Source organism: Nicrophorus vespilloides, unplaced genomic scaffold (genome assembly GCF_001412225.1).
Source record: "Nicrophorus vespilloides isolate i.1.1-1 unplaced genomic scaffold, Nicve_v1.0, whole genome shotgun sequence".
Lineage (NCBI taxonomy): Eukaryota > Metazoa > Arthropoda > Insecta > Coleoptera > Silphidae > Nicrophorus > Nicrophorus vespilloides.
This window is the reverse complement of record NW_017099961.1, coordinates 75,773-98,483: the sequence shown is the minus strand read 5'-3', so window position 1 is coordinate 98,483 and position 22,711 is coordinate 75,773. Positions and strand designations below refer to the sequence as shown.

The window sequence follows — 22,711 nt, the reverse complement described above, 5'->3', positions numbered from 1 at the left end:
TTCCCGGGATAAAAGACCATGTTTCATAAAGGAGGCAACGATTACAAGCTTCCTCACATGAGCAAGGACAAACTGCGTTTGCAGGAACTTTTCCGTTTATAGTTACTAATTTGTTAAATTTTTACGTATAAGTATTAATTTTGAAATGTTTCTCATTGTAAGTTATTATTTAGTTGTGAAAATTCACATTATATATCCGCATACATATTTTTTTATGAAATTGAACGCTTATTTTGGAACGGATATGATAATATTTATAGAATTTATTTATAAATATTCGTTTAGCACTTGCATCGGAATGTAAATTAAATATTTCCATAAATACAAATTGCGTGCGGTTTAATTTTATTAAATGAATTTAAATAGTTGAATAAACCATATTTTTATTGACCAATACTCACTATACAAATATGGTGGTCAAAGCGTTATTTAATTTTAAATGTATCCGGTATTAATTCAATTTGCAATAGAAATAAACAGAGCTTACCAAATTGAATTATAAATATTAAAAATACAATGAGAATTTTATTAAAATATTCACTTTATTAATATATAAGATGAATTTGAACATAAAAATACAAATAAATTTAACATGATTTAAATTAAAATGTAAGCATTAAATTCATTATATGTGAATGTGTTGGGAAGTAAAAAAAATATAATAAAATGTAAGTGACATAAAATTGTATTTTTGTGTATAAGAAAGGATAAAAGAAACTTTATTTTTATTAGAAACTACAATTTTATATACACGACGAAAGGAAAAAGTGGATTAAGCAATTTGTTTAACGACGTGCAATAACTTTTATTATCGGTAATGAAATAGGTCGTATACCGAATTTCATTTGTAGCTGAGAAAAAGCGGTAAAATATAAAAAAAAAATCGGACACACACAGGATCGTAATTTGTTTATTGGACAATTAACGAAATTTTAAAATTTAATCCGCATTTGCATGCGACAAAAGCATTGCAAATGTTTTATTTTGTATTTATTTGTTGCACGCGTATATAAATTTCGTTTACTAATAAAAAAGCACCAACAAAGTTCGTAAATCCCATCGCATCCGCCGAGGATTTGCGCGATCCGATTTTGTATCGTCGCTGCGGCGTCGTTTCAATTACGTAATCGTGTCGAAATTGCAGGTCGTTGCGTAATTTGAAGAGTGCTGGGCATTTGCATGAATTTGCGCTTAAAAGAAAACGGAGCCCGTTTTTACCTGCTTCTTTATTTATTTTTACGATTTTTTTTCTTTTGCTCGTCTCTTATTTCATTTTTGTATTTAGCTCAAGTGTGAAACCGGGTGGAACGACGAGTAGAAAAAATGAAATAAAGTGCAGTTCAGCGATTCTCTTTCCTCCTGCCTACTGGAAGGGCCTCGGCGAAAAAGGCTTTCCGCCCCCGGGCGCTTTAATTAAGGGCTCCAAAGCGTTTTCGGGCGAATAAAAAGTTTCGCACCGGGAGATCTTCCGCAAGACAAACGTTTCCTGCAACTCTTCCTTCTCTCTCGTTATTATTGTAATTAGCCGCAGCAAAAAAACCTTCAACATTCGTTGTCGGTTTTTACATTTTTATTGTTTCTTAACTCTTTGAGGGACGGTGGTACCTTTTGAACATCTTTAGTATAGCATTATTATAATTTTCTAGAAAATGTACAGGAAAGAGGAATTACTATTTAATTAGGTGGTACGTCAAGGGATGAATCTTGAAACCATCCAATGTTAATTCAGTTGATTAAAAATCAGTTGTTTCTAGAAATTTGGAAGTTAACTTTCCTATAGAATACAATATTTCACACCTGGATCATTGTAAATTTGTTGTATAATTCAAGATTTTAGTAGTAGCTATTTCATTCATTAAAACAAGATTTATCACTTTGCAACTTTATGAAAAATAGCTCTTTAATAAGAAGTACCAGTGCAGATATATTTTATAAGTTACTCGTTGCAATTGCTTTCTTTAAATTCTGTAGACTATTGTGACTTTGACTGTTGATTGAACAATGGTTACTGATAAAATGAAAAGGAATTTGCTATTTTTTAGTGTGTGTATGTATGCGGTTCTTCAGTTGTGGAGAGGAATTGAAACATTGCAAACACGCGCACAATGAAAGGCAAACAAATCGCGTGGCGGAAACAAAGCGACCGAAAAGCGCAAACCCTTATTGTTGACTTTGCTTTTCGGCTCTAGTTTCCGGGAAATTTAAAGAAAACACATCGTAATGATTTTTCCCTCATTGTTTCCGTCACTGGCTGCGATAACAACCAACCCAACTTCACAAAGATTATCAATTCAATTGCGAATGAATAAAGTCTATAATTTCTTTAGATTTTATCTTTGTTTGAACTAGACTTTATTTTTAATTTAATAACTTTTAGTTATTATTTATTTGAAAACATAAATCATAAATACTGTAAATTAAGTATTATTATATTTTGAATGTTAATATGAATGGGAATGCATTTTGTATTTTCATCTTTACACGACGGGTTTAATAAAAATCGCTTATATAAAATTGTCTATTGCACGGTCTCGATGTCTGGCTGGAAGGAGCCCTCTATATAAGGGCGTATACTCTTTGAGTGCTTGTTACCGGTCTTGGTGAAGCACGGAATATTACGCGCTGAAACGTAAGAATTTCCTCTATCTCACGTCTTCAACATATTATTATTGCTTGCAGCCGTGTCCAGAATCACACGAATTCCGCGAAGATCAATGCTCTGCGTATGATACCTCGCCTTATGAAGGCACCAGGTACACATGGACTCCGCACTACGACGATGTCGATCCGTGCGCGCTCACCTGCAGAGGAAAAACCGACGAGGAAGATGCAGTCATGATCGTAGCTAGGTTGGCCGAGAAGGTTCAAGATGGCACCAGATGTCGTCCTGGTAGTTTGGACATGTGCATCGATGGAAAATGCCAGGTATGTTACATTCATTATTGAAATTAAAATTTAGTTTAGGATGTGTTAAAGTTAAATGCATGCTTCGAGGTCTACAGATCACGATTATGGTATGTAAGACATACTATTATAAAAATGTGTGTTCTTGTGGATGCAAATGTCGAGTTCTCTTTTAGTGGTTCTCGTGCGGATTTCTCGGCTCCTCAAACATGTCTTTCATCTCTCGCATGACGTGCCAAAAGCAGTACAAAGAGGCGAAAGAATGTTAACTTTGCCTTTAACTTGTATAAGAACGGTAGGTGTTCTGTTTCAGAGAGTCGGATGCGATCTGAGGATTGGTTCCAATAAACAGATAGACGCGTGCGGCGTCTGCGGCGGAGACGGTTCCTCCTGCTCACGTCCCTTATACCACTGGACCTTTGCAACCCTATCTCTTTGTTCGGTGACCTGCGGCGGAGGTAATCTCAATGATCAATCCTGTTAGAAAAACCTAACTATCAATTGATTTCCAGGTTACAAAATGTCGCGACCCGTCTGCCAGAATCGCGTGTCCGGCGAAGAGGTCGAAGAGCAACTGTGCAACGCATCGCAGAAACCGGACGCTTCCGTCGTGCCCTGCAACATGCACAACTGTCCACCCAAGTGAGTATCGATGGTAGTAGAAGTGGTCCGTTTCCTAAAGACGCCGTCTAAATTCAAATTGTTTGCTCCGAAGATCTCCTGAAGCGACGCCCTTTGACACATTCCCGTCCGTTCGCAATTTATCTTGGTGCCGTCCTCCCTGTAATTGTCCGTGTCGAGGGGCGAAGGCCGAGGGTTTCTCTCCTCGGTTGTTTGGCCCTCGTTCTTTTCAATTTCGCGTGACGAGTGTCCATACCAAAAACGATGTCCTCCGCTTGAAACTTCCCAGACTTCTCCTGTGTAAGGGTCGCACTTCTTCGGAGCCAGATCGTTATCGCGTATATATATAAACCTTGACAACCAAAGAAACACCAATTTCTGGATATTTTTTTCTCCGCAATGCGACAAAAAACAACTTTCTCAAAACACAAACAACAACAAACACATTTTCTTTTCTATTTGCAACAATATTGTCGACGTTGTGACTAAACATAATTATTTCATCAGTATAATATGGAAATTTACATAATGCCTCAAAATTCTGTATAATACCTTGTAAAATTTGAAAAAGTATCTAAAAATAATGAAACATCGAATGTAAACTTTTGATATAATTTATAGTTATAAAATTTTCTATTTCGAATTTACGTAATATTAATTAATAATAGAATGATATTAATTTTGTTTAATTACAAAAATGTAATTTAATTACAATTAAAAAAAAAGATACCAGCCAAATTATAAATATTAATTTTCAGTACAATCATGAAAATCTTGCTTTTACTCAATTAATTTCACTGGTATTTCCAATTTAGGTTTAAATTAAATATATATCTCTCATTGGCTAAAGAGATGATTTAAAGGTTAATTACAGGAATTACTGCTATATTCATATATGATTTTCTTTTGCTCTTTCTATTAGATGGCATTCTTCTGATTGGGGCTCTTGTTCAGTGACCTGCGGGGGCGGATCCAAAATTAGACAAGTCCACTGCGTTGAAGAAGCAAACAACACTAAAATAAGGGTAAGTCATTAGATATAATCCTGTTAAAAAATGAAAATTATAACATTGCAATCAGTAATAATTTAATTTATGATTAATGCTGAGCTTTTCAATATATAAAATTCAAGCTTTAATTCAACTAATTTATAAACATGACCAGATGCAAATTGTTTTGTGCTTCATTTGGAAGTTTTCAAAAGGAAATGCTGTTTGCAGTGGATGTGTTTGTGACGAAGATCCGATGGCAATCATAAAGTAGGAATCGGGGAAAGTACAATTAGATGCCGATGGGAAATTGTTTGGGGGGAGAAAAAAGTTTTTCGAAAATTTATTTCTGCGTTCAATTAAAATTTAATCAAACTTCTGCCCGCTTCCCGAGGAGTACCCTTAATTGAGGAGCGAGCACACATACATTTACTATCTCTATCTCACTCTAACGCACACGTATACTCTCGATTATTAACCGAAACGCTCTATATAAATTCGGGAATAGTGTGATGGTGGAGGATATCTTTCTCCCACAATCCTATTTATCTCTATATCTCTCTCTCTCTTGCACGTACACAAATCCATGCACATCTGCACTCACAAAGGGGTATTACATAAATTTTCCCGTGCGCAACTTTCCTATAGAACTGGGGTAGAGATTCGTTGAAATGCAGGTGTGTTTATTTTCTAGTTTATTTTTGCACGTTTTCACCTCTAAAATAATTTGGTGAGAAAAAGTTGGTCTAAACAAATATTTTAAAAAATCCTTTCATTTGCGCAACGAACCCAACTTTTGCTTTTGAAAACTTTGCTTCCGTTTGCGGTTGGAGCAACGTATTAAAATTAAGCCGCAAATAAACGTACAACATTAAAATTGTATGTATGTTTGTGGATATTAAAATGTGCAAATAAAATAAATCAAAGTATTTCATATTTATTTATTTAAATTTTCCAAATATTCAAAAATCCAATAGATTAAAAATTCATTCAAAAGCATTGATTATTTTTATATTTGAATAGGAAAACTATTTGAAAGTATATCTGGAAAATGCATTTAGAATCACATATAAATGCACTTATTAGACAAGTTTGTTATATTTGGATAGTTTATAAAATAATTCGACAAAGTTTGAAAAGTTTTTGTTCTTTTCAAGGAATCAAAGATTTTATACAGAATTCCACCATACATACATGTTTTGATATACACGATTTAATATAAGATTACTTGTCTTAACAAAAAATGAATTTGAAAGATTACATAATTTAAATCGCTTTGTGTATGTACGTATTTTCTTTACATGCTTTTGTATGAATAAATTTCAGATAAACGAATTGAAATGCAGCGGATATAAGCCCAGGTTCCAGGAAGCCTGTAACCAGTTCGAATGTCCCAAATGGCACACGACCCAGTGGTCAGGGGTACGTAAAACGCAACACTGGTCATTCCTTTTCTTTTTACTGCAAACAAACTTTTGCAAATAGGCCAAAAATTAACGATGATCCTTCCTATATTTAGTGTTCGGTGTCGTGTGGATCTGGGATTCAGGTAAGAGTGTCGGAATGCAGAGATCACGAGGACCGACCGAACGACGGATGCCCAGAATCCACGAAACCGACTCCAACGAAACCCTGCTCGACGGGAATACAATGTCCCTTTGATGTGGACGAAGGTCTTCCGCAGCCCGCGATGACCGGAGGACAAGGGGAGGATCTTCTATTGCCAGGACTTTACCATACACAGCCTCTGATCCAGCCGTATCCACCTCCAGCACCGGCACACGCAGAGCGCCTCGTCGGCGAACAGATCATTCCTTCGGAAAGCACGTAAGTCTCTTATTTTTTTCCTTTATTTACGCTTTAACCTCTATGTGCAAAACAGTGTTTTCTTTTACTAGGTGTACTCTCTCACACTCTTTTATTTTCAAATTTACTCCTCCCGACATCAAGTATAACAGTGATGGCAAACCTTTTGGAATAGGTGTGTCAAGATTCGGAAAAAAGTATGTAGCTAAACTTGGATACACTTTTTGATATATGATGAACGGGGGATGACTTCCATATTATAATATTTTTTGTCTCGTCTTGTCACACGTGTCATAGGGTTGTCATCACTGAACTATAACAACAATAACTATAACAGAACAAACGTTTTGATTTGATTGTTAATTTCATTTCACCCTGAACCTATCTTTAGACCCCTGCACAAATTATACAGTACACTTAATGCAGACAGCAGTAACTCTAATTTCAGAACAAGAAATATAACGAAACAACTAAAAATAAATATTTACATTAGTTCAATGAATAATTATATAACCGTTTCAAACAATAATAGTACAACAATATAACAGCTCCAAAGGGCTATTAACCAAAGTTAATATTACCAACTTTGTCTTGACCATACATAATTATGATATTGAAGAAAGATAGACTTTCATTATTGTTTCTCTATTGAAACACAACATAATGTTGACACTACTTTTTGACAATGTTAAGGAAAAATAAAATATAACACAATGTATACGAAAATCCATCCATTGATCAGCAAAATGACTAAAATTTTATAAATTAATATAAAAAAACCTACTATTTTCTATAAATATCAATAATCATAACGTTTTTATGGAAATGTACAAAATGAATCAGGAAAAGTATAATTTATCGCATACATTCATTCATTTCTCTCCTATTTGTAATAAAAATTCAATTATAGCAAACAAATTATTTCAAGATTTAATATAAGTAGAAAAACCTATCAAGTTTTATGATTATGGTTGAATGATTTTTGTTAAAATTGGAGCAATATCAAAGCAGTTAATACAATTGCAGAATGGATACATAGCTGGTATGCAAATGGGATATTCGAGTGACACACTCTCGCGCGTGGATTGCATTAGTTTTTGGACTAGTTGATGCAGGAAATGCAACCAAACTCATACAACCCCATCCGGATTTGGGATAGGCGTTGCAGTTTTTGCGGTTCGCGTGACGATTATTCACACTATAGACTAGCTTATTTATTTACACACACATATACATATATGTATAAAGTATAGAAAGTGTGTGCGTTTATATGCACAAAACAACGGTGTTTCATATGCGTCCCATGTATATGGTATGTATTCTGCGGGAGGCAGGCATTTTGAAAATTCCGGTCGGACAATTAAAACAATATCAATTATACACGCACCACGCTAATTTATTTATGGCGCCATCTATACTCCACAGTTCGGCCGAACCCTGACACGTAACTGGACTAATTGAAAATTCATTATTACTTTGTTCCGCGTCCAGTGCACAACTGAATAATTTTTATACGCACATCGACAGAATAAAATTTAAAATTAAAAAATATGCGTTTATACGTTATTTATAATAATATTACTTTCGTATTTAGATTTCACAAAAATACGCGCAAATATTAACTTGTCATTCATATCCGCATTTAAATATTTCAAGAGCTTTAATTTCTGCAATGAGGAATTTATTTGGTATTTGCTCATTTTCTTATTAATACAATTGTACTTGATGGTAGAGGCGCTAGGTACATTAATTGATCGAAATAACACGTCATTCATATTTGAAAATTAAAAAAAATATAACTATAATATAGAAATATTGAAATATGATGGTAAAGTATAATTACTACATTGTCCCAATAAATCCATGAAATTGTTTTCTACAGTCAAATATCAATATACATTAATAGTTAAAATATTTGGATATTTTAATATGTGAACTACACTCTATAAAATGCATTTTTTCTATACTGTACAATTATTTATTGTATTATTTTTCTATAATAAGTTGCATTATGTTTGTACAGATAAAGTAAATTTGCAATTTACTATTACTATAAACAAAGTTTTTGTTATGCGAAAATTTAGTTGAAGTTCATTTACCTTGAAATAGTTTAATGCACTCTGTATGTGTGTAAAAAATACAATATGTAAAAACAATTTGCGTTTGCTTAGTTGTGTATACAATATTTTCTTGTAGTTATATTGAAATTAATGTTTAGCAGAACTAAAATATTACTTTGACAAGTAATAAGACTAATCATAAGACGAAGGAGATAGTATTGTGTGCCTTAATTGAGATTGCGAGCTTAGAGTTAATGTCAAATTAGATAATTGATAAGGGCCTTGATGGCAGTTGTACTGTGTATTAACGGGAGACTGAAAACCGGAAGTCAAGCATCCTGGGCCAGCTAGACGACTCGACAGCGAATGGTGTGTTTGAGTGTACGTGTGTATGTATTTGCCCTCCTGTTTTAATCAGAGTCTGGTTTATACCCTAATCAGGCAGTTGCAGGGCGCGCGTGCATTTGGCAGTCGCAATTAATTAGTCTCCCCTGCACCAGCAGAGCACCATCGTCCAATCCCTCGACCTATTCCCATCGTCATTTGCCGCCGAAAGCTGACGGCAAACGCGAAAAATCCAAACCGTTTGCCGTTTGTACAAAATTGTATGTGTCGCTGCTGCTGTGTGCTGTTTCTATGTCTATGTTTTCAGCGATTTCAAAGTGTTCTTTGCCTGCGGTTGGGTATACGTGAGGTACTACCTTCTAATACTACTACTACTATCAATACATATACTTAATACTTGATTACATCCAGTTATCAACCTACATTTATTATATCACTACTCTTTCTTTCTTACATTTCTATTATATTAATACTATTATTATGATTGTTACTCGATGCCTTTGACTTACACAAAATTACACCTCTAAGTGCACTCTATGTTCTCTCACCCACACTTGTACTTATCGTTCAACTAGTATTACTTATTGTCATCCCGTGTTGTAAATCGTTGCCGTTGTTTCGGTTACGTAATGATTTAAGTAATGCAAGTTGAATTGCGTTGAACTGAACACCCACCTTCACGAACGTTGCGTTCAAGTGTGAACGAAAGCACCAAGGGACCTGTGAAACGTTTTGCTCTCTTCGAATTCGGCACGCCAGAAAATGCACCGCAAAATTTAGCATTTAGATGATGTTCTATGGATGCGTACTTGTATTTCTTATGTTCTCTCTCTCTATATATATATTTTGTTTTTCTCGCTTTACTTTCACGTTTTACCGAACTCTGTGTATATATTTATTTTTTATATTGAAATTTCGCTAAACTTCCGCGCCGCTCCCCCAAATTGACAGCTTTTGGAGGGTAATGGCGTTAATTGCTGTTTCCGGATTATTCAAATCGCATACACGTCAAGTCCATTAACTTATCAATTACGGAAAAGCTCATGTTATCGAATCGAACAAATTGACTTTTCCGTTGATCTATCAGGGGTCGGTGAGTAGGCATGCTCTTGCATTACATTTGTTTGTTATATTGCGAATGGCAGATATAGGGTTTCCCTTTCACACTTTGGTGTGTTTACAGTGCGGAGGTGCTGGAGTAATGTTCCTTCTTGTTCGCAGATTTATACCGGAAGAATGGGGACCGTGCAGCGTGACATGCGGTGAAGGGACGAGGCGTCGCGACGTCCACTGTAAGATCTTCTTGGAGTTCTCCAGGACCATTGCGAAGCTGCCCGACAGACAGTGCTCCGGTCCCAAACCATCCGAAAACGAAAGATGTTACATGGAACCTTGCAGCTCGGAGAGGATTGACATAAAGGACGATCCGTTTAGACAATCTGAAGGAGGAATAAAGGTGGTTCCTGGAATTCCAGGAAAGTCGTACACCTGGCGAGAACAGGGCTACACGCATTGCAGCGCGACATGCCTGGGAGGTGTCCAGGAGTTGATCGTGAATTGCGTGAGAGATGACAACCAAAAGATAGCGTCACCATATCTGTGTCCACGTGAACTGAAGCCCGAGATTTTAATCAGGACATGCAACGATCATCCGTGTCCTCCGCGCTGGAACTATTCAGATTTCCAACCTTGCACGCAGTCTTGTGGAATCGGCATTCAGACGAGAGAGGTGAATTGTATCCACGAGGTCACCCATGGAGGCGGCAACACCGTTGTCGTACCGAACAACATGTGTCCGGAACCACAGCCCCCAGACCGTCAATACTGCAACGTCTTGGACTGCCCTGTCAAGTGGAAGGTGTCGGATTGGTCCAAATGTAACAAGATCTGCGGCGGCGGTGAGAAGTCCAGAAAAGTCGAATGTAAACAGGTCATGGCACAAAACCATACCGTTGACCGACCTCACGCCATGTGCCCCAACCCGAAACCACAAGACAAGAAACCCTGCAATACCAAATCTTGCGTTCTGGATACAGACAAACCGATTATAGAGACTTCGAACTCCACCTTCATACAGCACGACGTGAAGAAGACGAAGATATCGTTGAAAATCGGCGGCGCTGCCACCGTTTACCACGGAACAATCATCAAAATTAAATGTCCGGTGAAACGATTCAATCGCACCAAAATCCAATGGGCGAAGGATCACCAGTACCTTTCAAAATCCAAGAAGTTCAAGATGTCCAAAAAGGGAGCGCTGCGTGTTACCGGTCTTACCTACAGAGATTCCGGTGTTTACACCTGTGTAGCCGGTCGATCGTCCGCGGATCTCACTCTGACCGTACGACCCAAACCTGGCGAGTTCATTAATTCCGAGGAAGTAGAGAGGCACGTAGGTTACCGCAACGAGCGCGTTGACTTCGAAATTGCAGACGTTCATCCGGATCGCGACAGTAGCAACCCCATGTTCGACGATCGCAGTCACGAGAGGAGACCCGATATGCCATCGAAGCAGAGCAGGAAGCCGAAGACAACGCCACCTTCTCCTGTCATCAAACTGGATTACAACAGTTTAAACGGCTGGCCACCAAGCAGCACACCCAAATCAGATCATGACCAGGTAAAGCAACCGCTCTTTTCACATTCGATGTCCACAACCTCTCTTATACTAAACCCAAATTAAATATATTCTGCTGCCAATTGGATTTGATGCAAAAGATGATAGCGTCCCATCTTCCCGCTAACTCAGAGGACGCCTCGGTCTCCTCGTCTGGTAGCAGGAATATGCCTCACTTCCAAAAACTTATTTCCAATCTGCAGGTGAGACTGTGTGCTTACGCGATGCGTTACACGCAACACTTTTCACTTTTTGTTCGTACGCTTCTCGAATACACAATATAACTTTATTTTCTTTCATTTAATCATTCAATTTACATTGGTTCAGTATTGATTTTGTAATCGATACAAATTGTTATTTTTCACTTTACGTTAGTTTTAGTAGGTGTTGTAATTTAAAAGTGAATTGTTGCTGTGATGTTTCCTTTAAAAAACATAACTGACAAAAACACTTTCAATGGAAGTGATTTACTAACAAATATTACTCGTTGCACCCCCGCCTGTCTGCCACTGAAAACACTATCTTAGGTAAACAGAAACACACGTTTTGTAATTATACTAGACCCTCGCTTCACTGGATTTCGTTTCGCTTCCCTCTCCCAACTATAATTATTTTATTTGGTTTTTATACTTTTATTTTCTTATTTGTTTTTATACTTAAAAATATATAATATACATATTTGTCTGTTTCGTTAATTCGATGCGAGTGAATTCAAATATAATGAGAAGCACAGCAATTGTGGCCCTTTCAGACGTTCAGCAACTCCCGGGGTCACCGAATGGTGGCCTTCCCATTCGACGAATTGCAGACCATCTCCAACATGGAACTGACCACCGAACTGCGTGCCGATGACGACGAGAACGAAGATGAGGAGGGATCCGTCGTGGTGCTGGGAAAAGGATTGCCGGAGCATCTGAAGTTCGAATGGATCTTGACGGATTGGTCCAAGTGTTCGGAGCCTTGTGGAGGAAACGGTCTGCAGATGCGAACGATCCACTGCATAGTGCGTTTGCACAACAAGACGCAGGGCGTGAAGAGCACCCTCTGCGACGACGCCGGTCTCGAAACGCCGGAAGCAATACGAAAATGCGGCCTGTCCGACTGTCCAAAATGGGTGGTCGGTGAATGGTCCAGGTGTTCCGAATCCAAATGTTTCGCTTGGAACACCGGTGAGTTTCGTTCGTCTTTCCGCTTTGATTCCCTTCCTAATTTCCGATATTTCAGCGATGCAAAGACGAGATGTGCAATGCCAGAATACGGACAACTTTACGCTACCGAACGGCAGATGCAATTTCCGCGAGAGGCCCATCCACAGACAAGAGTGCTTCGCGGAGAAATGCGTCGGGAAATGGAAAGTCGGTGCCTGGTCTAAAGTACATTAAATTAATAATTATTATGTACTCGCGAACCCACTAACGAACTGTTATCTATGTTTCTAGTGCTCTGCGGGGTGCGACATGCAAGGCGTCAAATACAGGAAGCTGCAGTGTGTCTGGTTCGGAACGAAGAAACCTGCGGACTCTGCATGCAAAGATAAACCCAGGCCTCCAGCAGTGAAGACCTGCAAAGGACCACCCTGTACAGCTATAAGTAAATATATATTTTATAATAACAACATTTTGAATAATGCGTCTTAATTTGTACATTTTTCAATACATTACATTTTTCACATATTATTGATTGGTATTTAAATTCATTTGCAGGCGATGAATGCAAGGACTACTCGATGTTCTGTCCCAACGTGAAAACCATGAACATGTGCAGATTGTCAGGATATCAACAGCAGTGCTGCGTTTCGTGCGGTACCGGATGAAAACCAGGAGCTTAGTTGTTTATTAAAAGAAAAGTAAATGAAGAGAAGAACACACAAAAAAAAATCATTCTAAATTATTGACTTTACGTTTACGAAGATAACAGATCTAATTCGAGTTTTTCCTTTCAATTGTACTATATTATTAAAACAAACAGGAAGGATATAAGTGCAGCACTTTAGCAATAGTAGTTAGTGAAAGTAACCTAAATAATAATGTTGTCTGTTATGATTTCCCATTGAGTTGTATGAAATACCGAACGAACTGTAACAATAATACTTATTGCGGTTCGACAGTAATGTATGTACATATTTTTCAAGACTGATTTTGTAATTTAGTTCTAATTCGTTTCCCTTGAGTATAATAGAAAGAAAGAAAAAAAAAACTACTACATAGAAATACATTCCAAGGTGCTCAATCCGCAGACTTCCATTAAAAGAGAAATTTAAATAAAATTCTGTAATAGGAACTAAGAGTTATGGAAATTAATTGAAGCTTATTTGATTTTTATTATGGATTTATGTGTCAAGGATGGACGCAGTTTGTGGATTGATTGGCATTTATTTGTTTTGTTTTGAGAAGACGAATGAATGAGATATACATTCCATTATAAATTTAGTTTTTACGTTGCAACGCAACAAGCGTAATCCATCTCTTGGAACGTGCGGAGATCGGCACCTGCGTAAGTTTTCATTGCCATATTAGTTATTGTAGTGGTTAGTAGCAAAATGTACCTCTTATTATTATTATTATTTGGTCTTCTCTCGCCCAATCGCTGTTCGTTCCGGCTACTTTCGAATAATGGTTGTTTGTAAATATGTTTCCAAAGATTTATGTTTTTCCCTTACTTACGATAGTCCGACTCTGGACTATGTTGTGGACCCTCCTAACTTATGCCTTGATGGGACGTCAGAACTTCCAAAGATGACGTCTCGATGTTTAAGTTTTATTTATTGTGAAAGAATTGAAGAGTTGTATTGTAATAATTGTATTGGTGCAATGAAATTGCACGAATATTGAAAATGAAACCTAAATATTGGTAGGACAGACAGAGGAGATGAGCAAAGAAACTTATCGATGAAGAAAAATAATATTGTTAATGAAATATATTAATTATTATATTGTGCTTTGTTCGTAATCAGAGCGCTCCCGTTGAACCCGTGACATGCACACATCCGAATGCAATGATCAACAACAACAACAACCCAAGTCTTCGTTGATCTTCAACTACTTTACGTGTCTTATTTTCCAGTTCAATAAATTTGCGATTTATTCCCTTTGGTCTTGTTTTCTTTCTCTATTTTCTTTTATTTATTTTGCGGAAATGCAATATACATTCTTATGTTGCCGGAGGATTTGTACGGTCGTATGTGTGTGTGTCTAAATATTTAAATAAATTTATATTTGAGCCTTCCCAGACCACATTTTATCCTGAGAAGTCTCAACGGAGCTACACACCCCTTGTTCGTTATGTTATAACAAAATTATATGTATTTAATTAATACTTACAGAATACAAAAAGTTTATTTCAAATATATAATATACAAATTAATACGTTTCATATTATTTCAAACCAAATAATACACGTTTACACTTGCTTTTCAATAATTTCCAAAATTAAAATTAAAACGATTCATATGTATTTGAGTTACCTTAAGATTTTTACCGAAATTTTTAAAATTTTCTAACATCAATATGAAAAATGCTAAAACTTAATCCAACAATAAAATCTTACAGTTAAAGGTAAGTAAGTATTATTATTTGCACAATTTCAGATCTAATTCGAAAAAAAGTAACTATAATTATTTCAATACTAAAATAATAAAAGTTAGAAAGTCCAACATATGGACTAACAAATCTAGTATTAATGCTAATTAAGTACAGCAATGAATTAAATTTCAATTGAGCAAACATTTTATTTTGTTCCTTGATTAGACCGGTTTCAAACGGTCCATGATTACTGTATTACTATGATGTAAATATTTTTATATGTATTTCCGCGAGTAGATGTGTAAATCCCAACTTACTATATGTATTTAAACAAAAAAGAACCTATTTTTATAATGTATATTTGTAGAAATTTAATTTGTTTATTGGTAATAATATTCCAAGTATTCGATAAATTTGATGCGAAATTTAAGCATATATTTAATGATTGATAAAAACGAATGAAGTAATTGTGACCTTGATGGAATTCCCCAAACACCGCCGGACTAAATGCGGATATTTACTTATTCAGTTCGTATATATCGCGCAGAGCAGAGAAACCAAAGAGTGTTTGCAACGATATTTGCAAAAAAATCATGCATATAATTTGGTTCATATTGATGGGTCTTTTAGCTTCATGCAAAGCAGACTGCATCTTCAATTCAGTCAGTGGCACTTTAAAGTGTAAAAATGTCGAGTTCAATAGCATCACAAGCGATCACACCAATATTAAAGTAAGTCCGCACTATAAATGAATCGTTAGTATTTGATATTAATTTGTTAAATATTAGGAGAAGATACGAAATGGCATATTCGATAATTGCAATATGCGAACTTTGGGCAACGGAATATCATCGTTCAATAATATGCAGGAGTTGATTGTGACTTGCGGTGTCGAGGAATTACCAGCAGGTGCATTTAACGATCTGACAAAGTTGACGGTGTTGAGTTTATCGAACAATAGGCTCACAAATTTGCCGAGCACCTTTTCACACGGCCTCGGCAAGTTGACTAAACTGGATTTGTCGAACAACAAACTGCGAAAGTTCAGTACGGATTCGTTTAATGAGCTGAAGAACTTGAGGTGTTTGAATATGACCAACAATAGGATATCTAATTTCGAACCAGGCACTCTTGCGCCTCTGGTAAATTTGGAAGAGCTGCATTTGGGAAACAACGCCTTCCAATACATTTACTACAACGCTTTCTACGGATTGAAAAACTTGAGAAGTTTAGATTTGTCCAACAATTACATTCCAGAGATAGTCGATAGATTATTCCAGGAGAACACAAATCTAGAGATTTTGGATTTGAGGGTGAATTTGATTAAGAAATTCGGAAAAAAGTCGTTCGACAGTAACAAACAATTGAAGGAGTTGGACATCAGTAATTGCAAATTGGAAAGTTTGGAGCTGGGGATGTTTGATAAAGCCACCGGATTGGTGAAGATCGATGTGTCCGGAAACAAGATGTCCACGATTCCGAAAGGAGTTTTCGATAATTTGGCGAATCTGGAAACTCTGGTGATGAATAACATGGGTTTGAAAAGTATTCCTGATGACATATTCGAGCATACAAAGAAGTTGAAGTCGTTGGACGTGTCGCAGAACGAGTTGCAAACGTTGGGGCTGATTTTCTTCAATACTAGTGATTTTGAGTTCCTCAACATTTCTCGCAATCAAGTGCACGGCTTCCCCATCAAGATTTTCCAGTGGTGCAACTTGAAGACCATCGATTTATCGTACAATCAGTTAGAGACCATCGAACCGGACTTGCTGAACATGGAGGAACTGGAAAAGGTGTACGCGCGCGGTAACAAGATTTACTACTTGGACGCTATGACGTTTGCCACCTGCGGAAACCCGCTTAAATACTTGGATATCAGGGATAACCGTATGGCATTCATCGAAGAAATCTTTTTCGAGTGGGTTGCAAATTTGGAAATATTAGAATTTAGCGGAAACCCGTGGGATTGTAAATGCGTCGACGATCTAATTAAACTAATGAAACGTAGGTACATCGAATATACCAGAGACGAGTACTTCGATGGCAAGAAAAGTCTTTGCGTGGCGTTGAATCCATTCAAGTGCAGCGTGGATATGAAAGAAGTGAAGAAATATTACGAGGAGTACCAGAGAATCAACAACATGGTTTAATTTATTTATTTTTTTAATCAGACTACGTAAGATAAAAACCAAAAAAATAAAAACATGTATTAGTGATAAAACTGTAAAATAAATGTTGTTAATGGAAATTATCTGTTGTGGCCTTGAAATTGGATATTTACTTGATAAAGCGGGAACGATTTGGAAAGGATTTTAAACCCAACAAATGCATTTTTAATTGATATTTGTTCTTCAATAGATTCCGACAACTTCCCAAAGCGGGCCGATGTTAATGCCCTCTTGACAAGCCGAGGAACGGGTCTGAAGTGGTGAACCTGTGCACACACAGCGGTAGAAGCGCAAGCACGCAAGAACCAGTTTTCAAAAATGCTGTCCATTCTGCTCTTAATGAGCATTCTTTTGGCAAAGTCGGATTGCGCTTGTGAATACTATAGCGAGAATGGCATGCTCACCTGCGAAAATGTTACCTTGAGCGAAGTGAGTGAACAATACGGAACAATCAAGGTAAGAGTAATTAAAAATAGGCATCTCGTTCGATTAATTTTACTTCGTTGCAGCATATAGTGAAGGTGCTGAATATCAGGAATTGCAATTTAGAGAAGTTCGAGCAATCTTCGGTCTTGTTCCAAGATCTGGAGAAGTTGCGGATGTCCTGCGGCGTTAAGGAATTGTCAACAGATAGCTTTTCTCTATTGCCCAACGTCACTGAATTATATTTAAGCAACAACGAGATTACTGAAATCCCCAACGATGTATATTTTCCGATGAAGAATTTAACTTACCTAGATTTATCATACAATAATTTGGGGAATCCCAATGTGGACACGTTGTACTATCTAACGCAATTGAAAGATATTCGGTTGTCTTTCAACAAAATCGCAGACATCGCTCTGGGAGTGCTGGATGTCATAAAGAACGTAGAGAATCTTTATTTGAATGGAAACGCCTTGTACATCATACGCCTAGGCGTCCTGGATGAACTAAACAAGTTAAAGATTATCGATCTTTCAGAAAATTACATCTCGCATATCCCGCTTGGATTGTTCGCGCAGAGCAAATCGTTGGAAAGAATCTACCTGAATAACAACCTAATTTCTTCGCTGCGACTCGGCCTCTTCGACGAGAACGTCGAACTACAAGATTTAGATTTGAGCTTCTGCAAGATATCCAAGTTGAATCTGGGCATCTTCGATCCGATTATCAAGTTAATTAAGCTCAACCTCTCCGGCAATAAATTACGACACATACCTTTGGGCATTTTCGACAAGCTGATAAATATAGAAGAACTGCTGATGTCCGGAACGAATATCTCCAACATTCCGCGTGGACTATTTGATAAAAACAAAAATTTGAAGTACATGGATCTGTCTAACAACAAGATCGTTTCTCTAGATGACGTGTTGTTCAACGAACTAGTAAATCTTGAATACCTGAACATCTCACACAATCAATTGGATAATTTACCGTCGGAGGCATTTGTCAACAGCAAATTGAAGATTGTCGATTTATCCTTCAATCAGCTGGAATTCATACAGACCGATCTGCTGAATGTTGGCAGTCTGGAAACGGTATACGCACAAAACAACAAAATACATTATTTGCACAGCCTAACTTTTGGGGAGAATATAAACTCTCTTAGGCAACTAGACATCAGAAATAATAATCTAATCTACCTGGACAAAGGGTTCTTCAATTCCGTTGTAATCTTAAAGATCTTCGAGTTCACCGGAAACCCCTGGGACTGCCACTGTCTGAAGAGGTTGCTTCAGGACATTAAGAAACATTACATCCGGTTCACAGTGGACGAATATTTCAACGGGACAAAGGCGATCTGCGTCAATTACGGCGTCGCTAACTGCACATTCTCGCCGAAAGATACCAAGAAGTATTACGCACAGTATGAAAGCATCATTTCTGATATAAACAAAACTTCTATTGTTTAAAAGTAACGCAAATAACATAATTATAGCTTATTTCTAATGTATTACTACTCTCTACATCGTGGCCACCTCTCATAACCCAATAAGAACTATAAAAAAAATAAGGAAATGCTCAAAAGACATAAGACTCGTAACTTGAGGAGAAGTTAATCACGTCGGCCCAAGACGGAAATTGACTGCTGAATGCTTGAAACGATTTACTTGGGTTTCCCACGTATTTTCCAACGACACCGACATCGATCAGCGGTGAATTCCAATTGCTTGGGACTTCTAAATCGATTGAAAAGATTAGAGGTGCTTTATCTCCGTGCACATAAGATATAAACAATAAACCATCCGACGATACTTTGGCCAAACTGGTACTTGCGATCTTAACTCCATCCTTAGGTTTCATATAAATATTCATATGCGCAGTTCCTAGAAGAAGAAAATAAAAACTTTCATAAATAAAAAATCTATAATTAACAATAAATGCATTATTACCTAACAACTTGAAACTTAGTCTCACCGAATTCTCGGATATGTTTTGCTTGTTTTCCAATGACAACGAAACAGGCTCAGCCACCACAGCTTTCTCGTAAGGAATCCAAGTACTCTCCTTCCTAAACATGAACATTATTTAATATTCTAAGCCGACAAAATAAAGTGAATCTTACATAGCAGTTAACGTTTTTAAATTTGGTACGGGCAAGCCGCAACCGACGTAATTCTCGCAATCGATATCCAAAGATTTACTTGAAGCCGATTCCTTGATATATTCGCTGATGGATCGTTTGGCATTCCGGTCCATGTTAAAGATGAAGATGCCCGAATCTCGCTCTACGACTTGATTCGAGTCGTTCCTGAAAACTCTGTTTGCATGCTGCAAGTATAGCCGTGAATTTCAATTGAAACACATCAAATGCAAATGTCTTACATAAACCATGAACCTCTGAGGGGTCGGCGCCAACGGGTTTCCATCGTATGGGAAACCGACCGGACTGAAAATCGTCGCAAAGGTAATCCCACTAATTGCAACCAAAAATAACGTCACGTATGATTGCTTACGTAAATTCGTAAAAAGAGGTAACTAAAAGCAGATAATATAATTATAATCCTATTTATATGATGGACATTTACGTAATACGATGTGACGAGAAGCGTGTAAAAAACGGATATAGCCCCGATTATGAATTCGGGATTCTTGTTGACTCCCATGCGACCGGTGATTGGTACAAATAAACTCAAAACTATCAATGCCGTATACATCACGAAAGTTGTTGTGATTGAAGACCCCACGAAATGAATTGCCTGCCACTTAGTAGCTAAAACAACGCAATGTTATTATTACACAATCCTTGAAAAAAAAAAACTTAGTTACTGGAAAATTGAAGACGCAGCAATTTTATGATGAAGAAACACAAAGTGTTGATCAGCACAGGAATCATAATCAAATACATGGCTCTAATATGAAACAGTGTTCCAACTAGAAGAATAGCTGTCCAGATTAGACGCACCAGGTGTACTTGGATCTGTGATTGCACTCCTTTGTTTAATTTATTCTAAAAACAATTTATTAGATTATAGTTTAAAATTATTCAATTAAAATTATTACGTTTTTGAAATAATAGTTGTATATCGCAAATAAACCACTCGTCAAGGCAAATACTGGGGCACAGTAGATCCCAAATATTATGTAAGGTTTTCCATACCAGGTCATCGTGTTCTCAAATACATCCAGCAAACATGCCACCGCGTATGCAATTGGTACAGACAACAACCATCCTACCAAGATTACACCTATAGTTAGGATAAGGTACTGCATATTTTTCCATGCAAGGACATCTATAATTTAAATATTAATTGATCAAAGATTCATAACAGAAAATTAATTAAGTACTTAAGACACCAAAATCTTTGAAGGAGATCAACGCAACAGCAATTGATGCAACGACAACAGAAATATTTAAGATCATTGCGGTTGATTCCGAATACGAGATCATGGTCCATCCCAAGATATCGAAATAGACGATTTTCTCGTTTCCATGGTTCTTGGGATTGTCCACCTCAGGAGCGTTAGCCAATTCCTTGACCAACGTCAAGATATTCTCACCGACGTGTTGGTACGTTCCCAAAGCGATGTTGTCGAATGCATCATACTTAGTATGATACCTGTAGCCGTTCCTGGCAAACGCAAAATCATATCCTATAAAGAAAATGTGTAAAATCAAGACGCTTATCAAAATGTTACAAGTTACCAATTAGGTTTCCGAAATCTCTGAAAATCCGAAAATCCGTATCCGATGGTATGATGTCGCTTTGAAAGATTTCCTCGCCGGCCGCGTGCCCAAAAGGATACGGTACTTTATTGTAATAGTTGAGTAGCCACGAGACGCTGGGTCCAGTTTGGAATAGGATCTCTCTGCCTCCATTTCCAGCTGCTTCCAAGTTAACCAAAACTTTGACGTCTCCGGCCCATTTGTGCCGCGTGATGAACCCATGAGATGCCTGCAATCCGGTCTCCTCGGCTCCATTGAAGAGGAAAATCACATTATGCTTTGGTCTCTCATCAGAAACAACTAGTTTCCTCAGCACCTCCAGCATAGTTGCACACATGATGCCATCATCACTTGCCCCTAAAACGAAACAAGAAATAGTATGTTTAAACTACAATTATGAAAAACAAATACCTGGACTTGAAGGAACAGAATCATAATGAGCATTAATCAACAAACTGCTAGTAGCATTGACCCCCTTTACTTTAACAATAATATTTTGAACATTGTTGTAAGCTGTGATGAATCCATGTGGTTTAAAATCAAGATAGTAAGAGCCAGATACCTTCTGCAATGCAATCTCAATAAGCTGCTTCTTGCTTGCAAGCCCTTCAATATTTTTTATTTCATTATAAATATAATCACGAGCTAGCTGTTCATTCACAGCTGTGCCAACCACCTTAGGACCCAAATCAGTGAGGGCCTTCAAATGTTTCTGAGCCCTCTCAGCAATGTATGCATTAGGTTGGCTAATCTAAAACAGCATTGCTTAAAACAAATATAAACTTATATCAAATAAAGATTTACCTCATCACTAAGTTTTAGTGGCTTTGGTAATATACTCTCCACATAAAAGACTATATAAAATTGTAAAAGAAAGAATACAACTACACCAAAGCCATAGAAGTGTGAAGCTCCACGAGTATTTTTAGAGTTTGTTCTCAAGTCTTTAGGGTAATTATCACGTTTCTTCTTCATTGTATTGCTTCCACTGATCAATCCTATAATAAATATATTTAATACTATTTCCAACAAGTATGTATTTATTAAACAATTTATCTTACTTATTGTGTAACCAGTCAGTGTAACCAGCGAAACCGTTTTTTAAAATTCTTTCATTGTAATAAATACAAGTACCTAGATTAGATAATAATGCTTTTAGATGACTATTTATTTGCAATCTCGTTTGAACATGAAAACAAACACGAAGTTGTGTACAAACTACTGGCACTTGCTAACTTGAAATACTCTCCAAATGTATATTCCTTTTTTTAAAATAAATGTGTACATGCTATTCGAAATTATTTATTTGTGTATGCTGTTGAAGTTAATAAATTAAACCAATTTGCCTCATAGTTTTGGTAATGCTATACAATATTAGCAACACACTTTTCTTATAGTTGTGAATGAAAAGTTATAGGCAACTCAATTCTCATAAGCGCATCTCTAGTTAACATAGACTTTAAACTATAAATTTGTACTAAATTTGTTGAGTTATATTCGCCTATTCTAATGTTCTATAAAAGTTAA

At 36.8% G+C, this 22,711-nt stretch overlaps 3 protein-coding genes across 8 annotated transcripts in view; 2 read left to right on the top strand and 1 right to left on the bottom strand.

Annotated features, from left to right (window-relative positions):
• Positions 1 to 13,917, top strand: part of LOC108566332 (ADAMTS-like protein 1) — a 147,983-nt gene extending 134,066 nt beyond the window's left edge. For 3 of the 6 annotated variants that reach the window (XM_017926142.1, XM_017926143.1, XM_017926144.1), the window contains 13 exons: positions 2,680 to 2,925; positions 3,218 to 3,362; positions 3,417 to 3,546; positions 4,448 to 4,550; positions 5,841 to 5,936; positions 6,034 to 6,341; positions 9,033 to 9,074; positions 9,947 to 11,345; positions 11,444 to 11,545; positions 12,076 to 12,511; positions 12,567 to 12,715; positions 12,782 to 12,932; positions 13,046 to 13,917. In XM_017926142.1, coding sequence (XP_017781631.1) covers positions 2,680 to 2,925; positions 3,218 to 3,362; positions 3,417 to 3,546; positions 4,448 to 4,550; positions 5,841 to 5,936; positions 6,034 to 6,341; positions 9,033 to 9,074; positions 9,947 to 11,345; positions 11,444 to 11,545; positions 12,076 to 12,511; positions 12,567 to 12,715; positions 12,782 to 12,932; positions 13,046 to 13,155 — 3,417 coding nt within the window. In that variant the 3' untranslated portion in view covers positions 13,156 to 13,917. The remainder of the gene's footprint in view (positions 1 to 2,679; positions 2,926 to 3,217; positions 3,363 to 3,416; positions 3,547 to 4,447; positions 4,551 to 5,840; positions 5,937 to 6,033; positions 6,342 to 9,032; positions 9,075 to 9,946; positions 11,346 to 11,443; positions 11,546 to 12,075; positions 12,512 to 12,566; positions 12,716 to 12,781; positions 12,933 to 13,045) is intronic. The other 3 variants (XM_017926145.1, XM_017926146.1, XM_017926148.1) reach the window with 3 other exon arrangements.
• A 1,430-nt stretch (positions 13,918 to 15,347) lies between these two features.
• LOC108566314 (toll-like receptor 6) lies at positions 15,348 to 18,997 on the top strand. Its single transcript, XM_017926124.1, has 4 exons — positions 15,348 to 15,594; positions 15,652 to 17,013; positions 17,305 to 17,490; positions 17,544 to 18,997. Exons 1-4 carry the CDS (start codon positions 15,457 to 15,459, stop codon positions 18,927 to 18,929), a joined length of 3,072 nt encoding a protein of 1,023 aa, XP_017781613.1. The 5' UTR covers positions 15,348 to 15,456; the 3' UTR covers positions 18,930 to 18,997.
• Positions 18,887 to 22,391, bottom strand: LOC108566334 (endoplasmic reticulum metallopeptidase 1-like). The gene is made up of 12 exons (XM_017926149.1): positions 22,246 to 22,391; positions 21,989 to 22,182; positions 21,596 to 21,935; positions 21,164 to 21,541; positions 20,806 to 21,111; positions 20,521 to 20,750; positions 20,287 to 20,467; positions 20,046 to 20,230; positions 19,843 to 19,995; positions 19,583 to 19,788; positions 19,410 to 19,528; positions 18,887 to 19,343 (listed from the first exon to the last, which is right to left on the bottom strand). The coding sequence occupies exons 2-12, from the start codon at positions 22,157 to 22,159 to the stop codon at positions 19,039 to 19,041; spliced, it is 2,574 nt and encodes an 857-aa protein (XP_017781638.1). The 5' UTR covers positions 22,160 to 22,182; positions 22,246 to 22,391; the 3' UTR covers positions 18,887 to 19,038.
• Between the last annotated feature and the right edge of the window lie 320 nt (positions 22,392 to 22,711).

Coding starts and splice junctions, on each gene's coding strand:
- LOC108566314 (XM_017926124.1), top strand. CDS start 15,457: ATGCATATAATTTGGTTCATATTGATGGGTCTTTTAGCTTCATGCAAA. Junction 15,595..15,651: donor GCGATCACACCAATATTAAA/GTAAGTCCGCAC, acceptor GTTAAATATTAG/GAGAAGATACGAAATGGCAT. Junction 17,491..17,543: donor AACAATACGGAACAATCAAG/GTAAGAGTAATT, acceptor ACTTCGTTGCAG/CATATAGTGAAGGTGCTGAA.
- LOC108566334 (XM_017926149.1), bottom strand. CDS start 22,159: ATGAAGAAGAAACGTGATAATTACCCTAAAGACTTGAGAACAAACTCT. Junction 20,231..20,286: donor GCTGCGTCTTCAATTTTCCA/GTAACTAAGTTT, acceptor GCGTTGTTTTAG/CTACTAAGTGGCAGGCAATT. Junction 19,529..19,582: donor TTAAAAACGTTAACTGCTAT/GTAAGATTCACT, acceptor GTTCATGTTTAG/GAAGGAGAGTACTTGGATTC.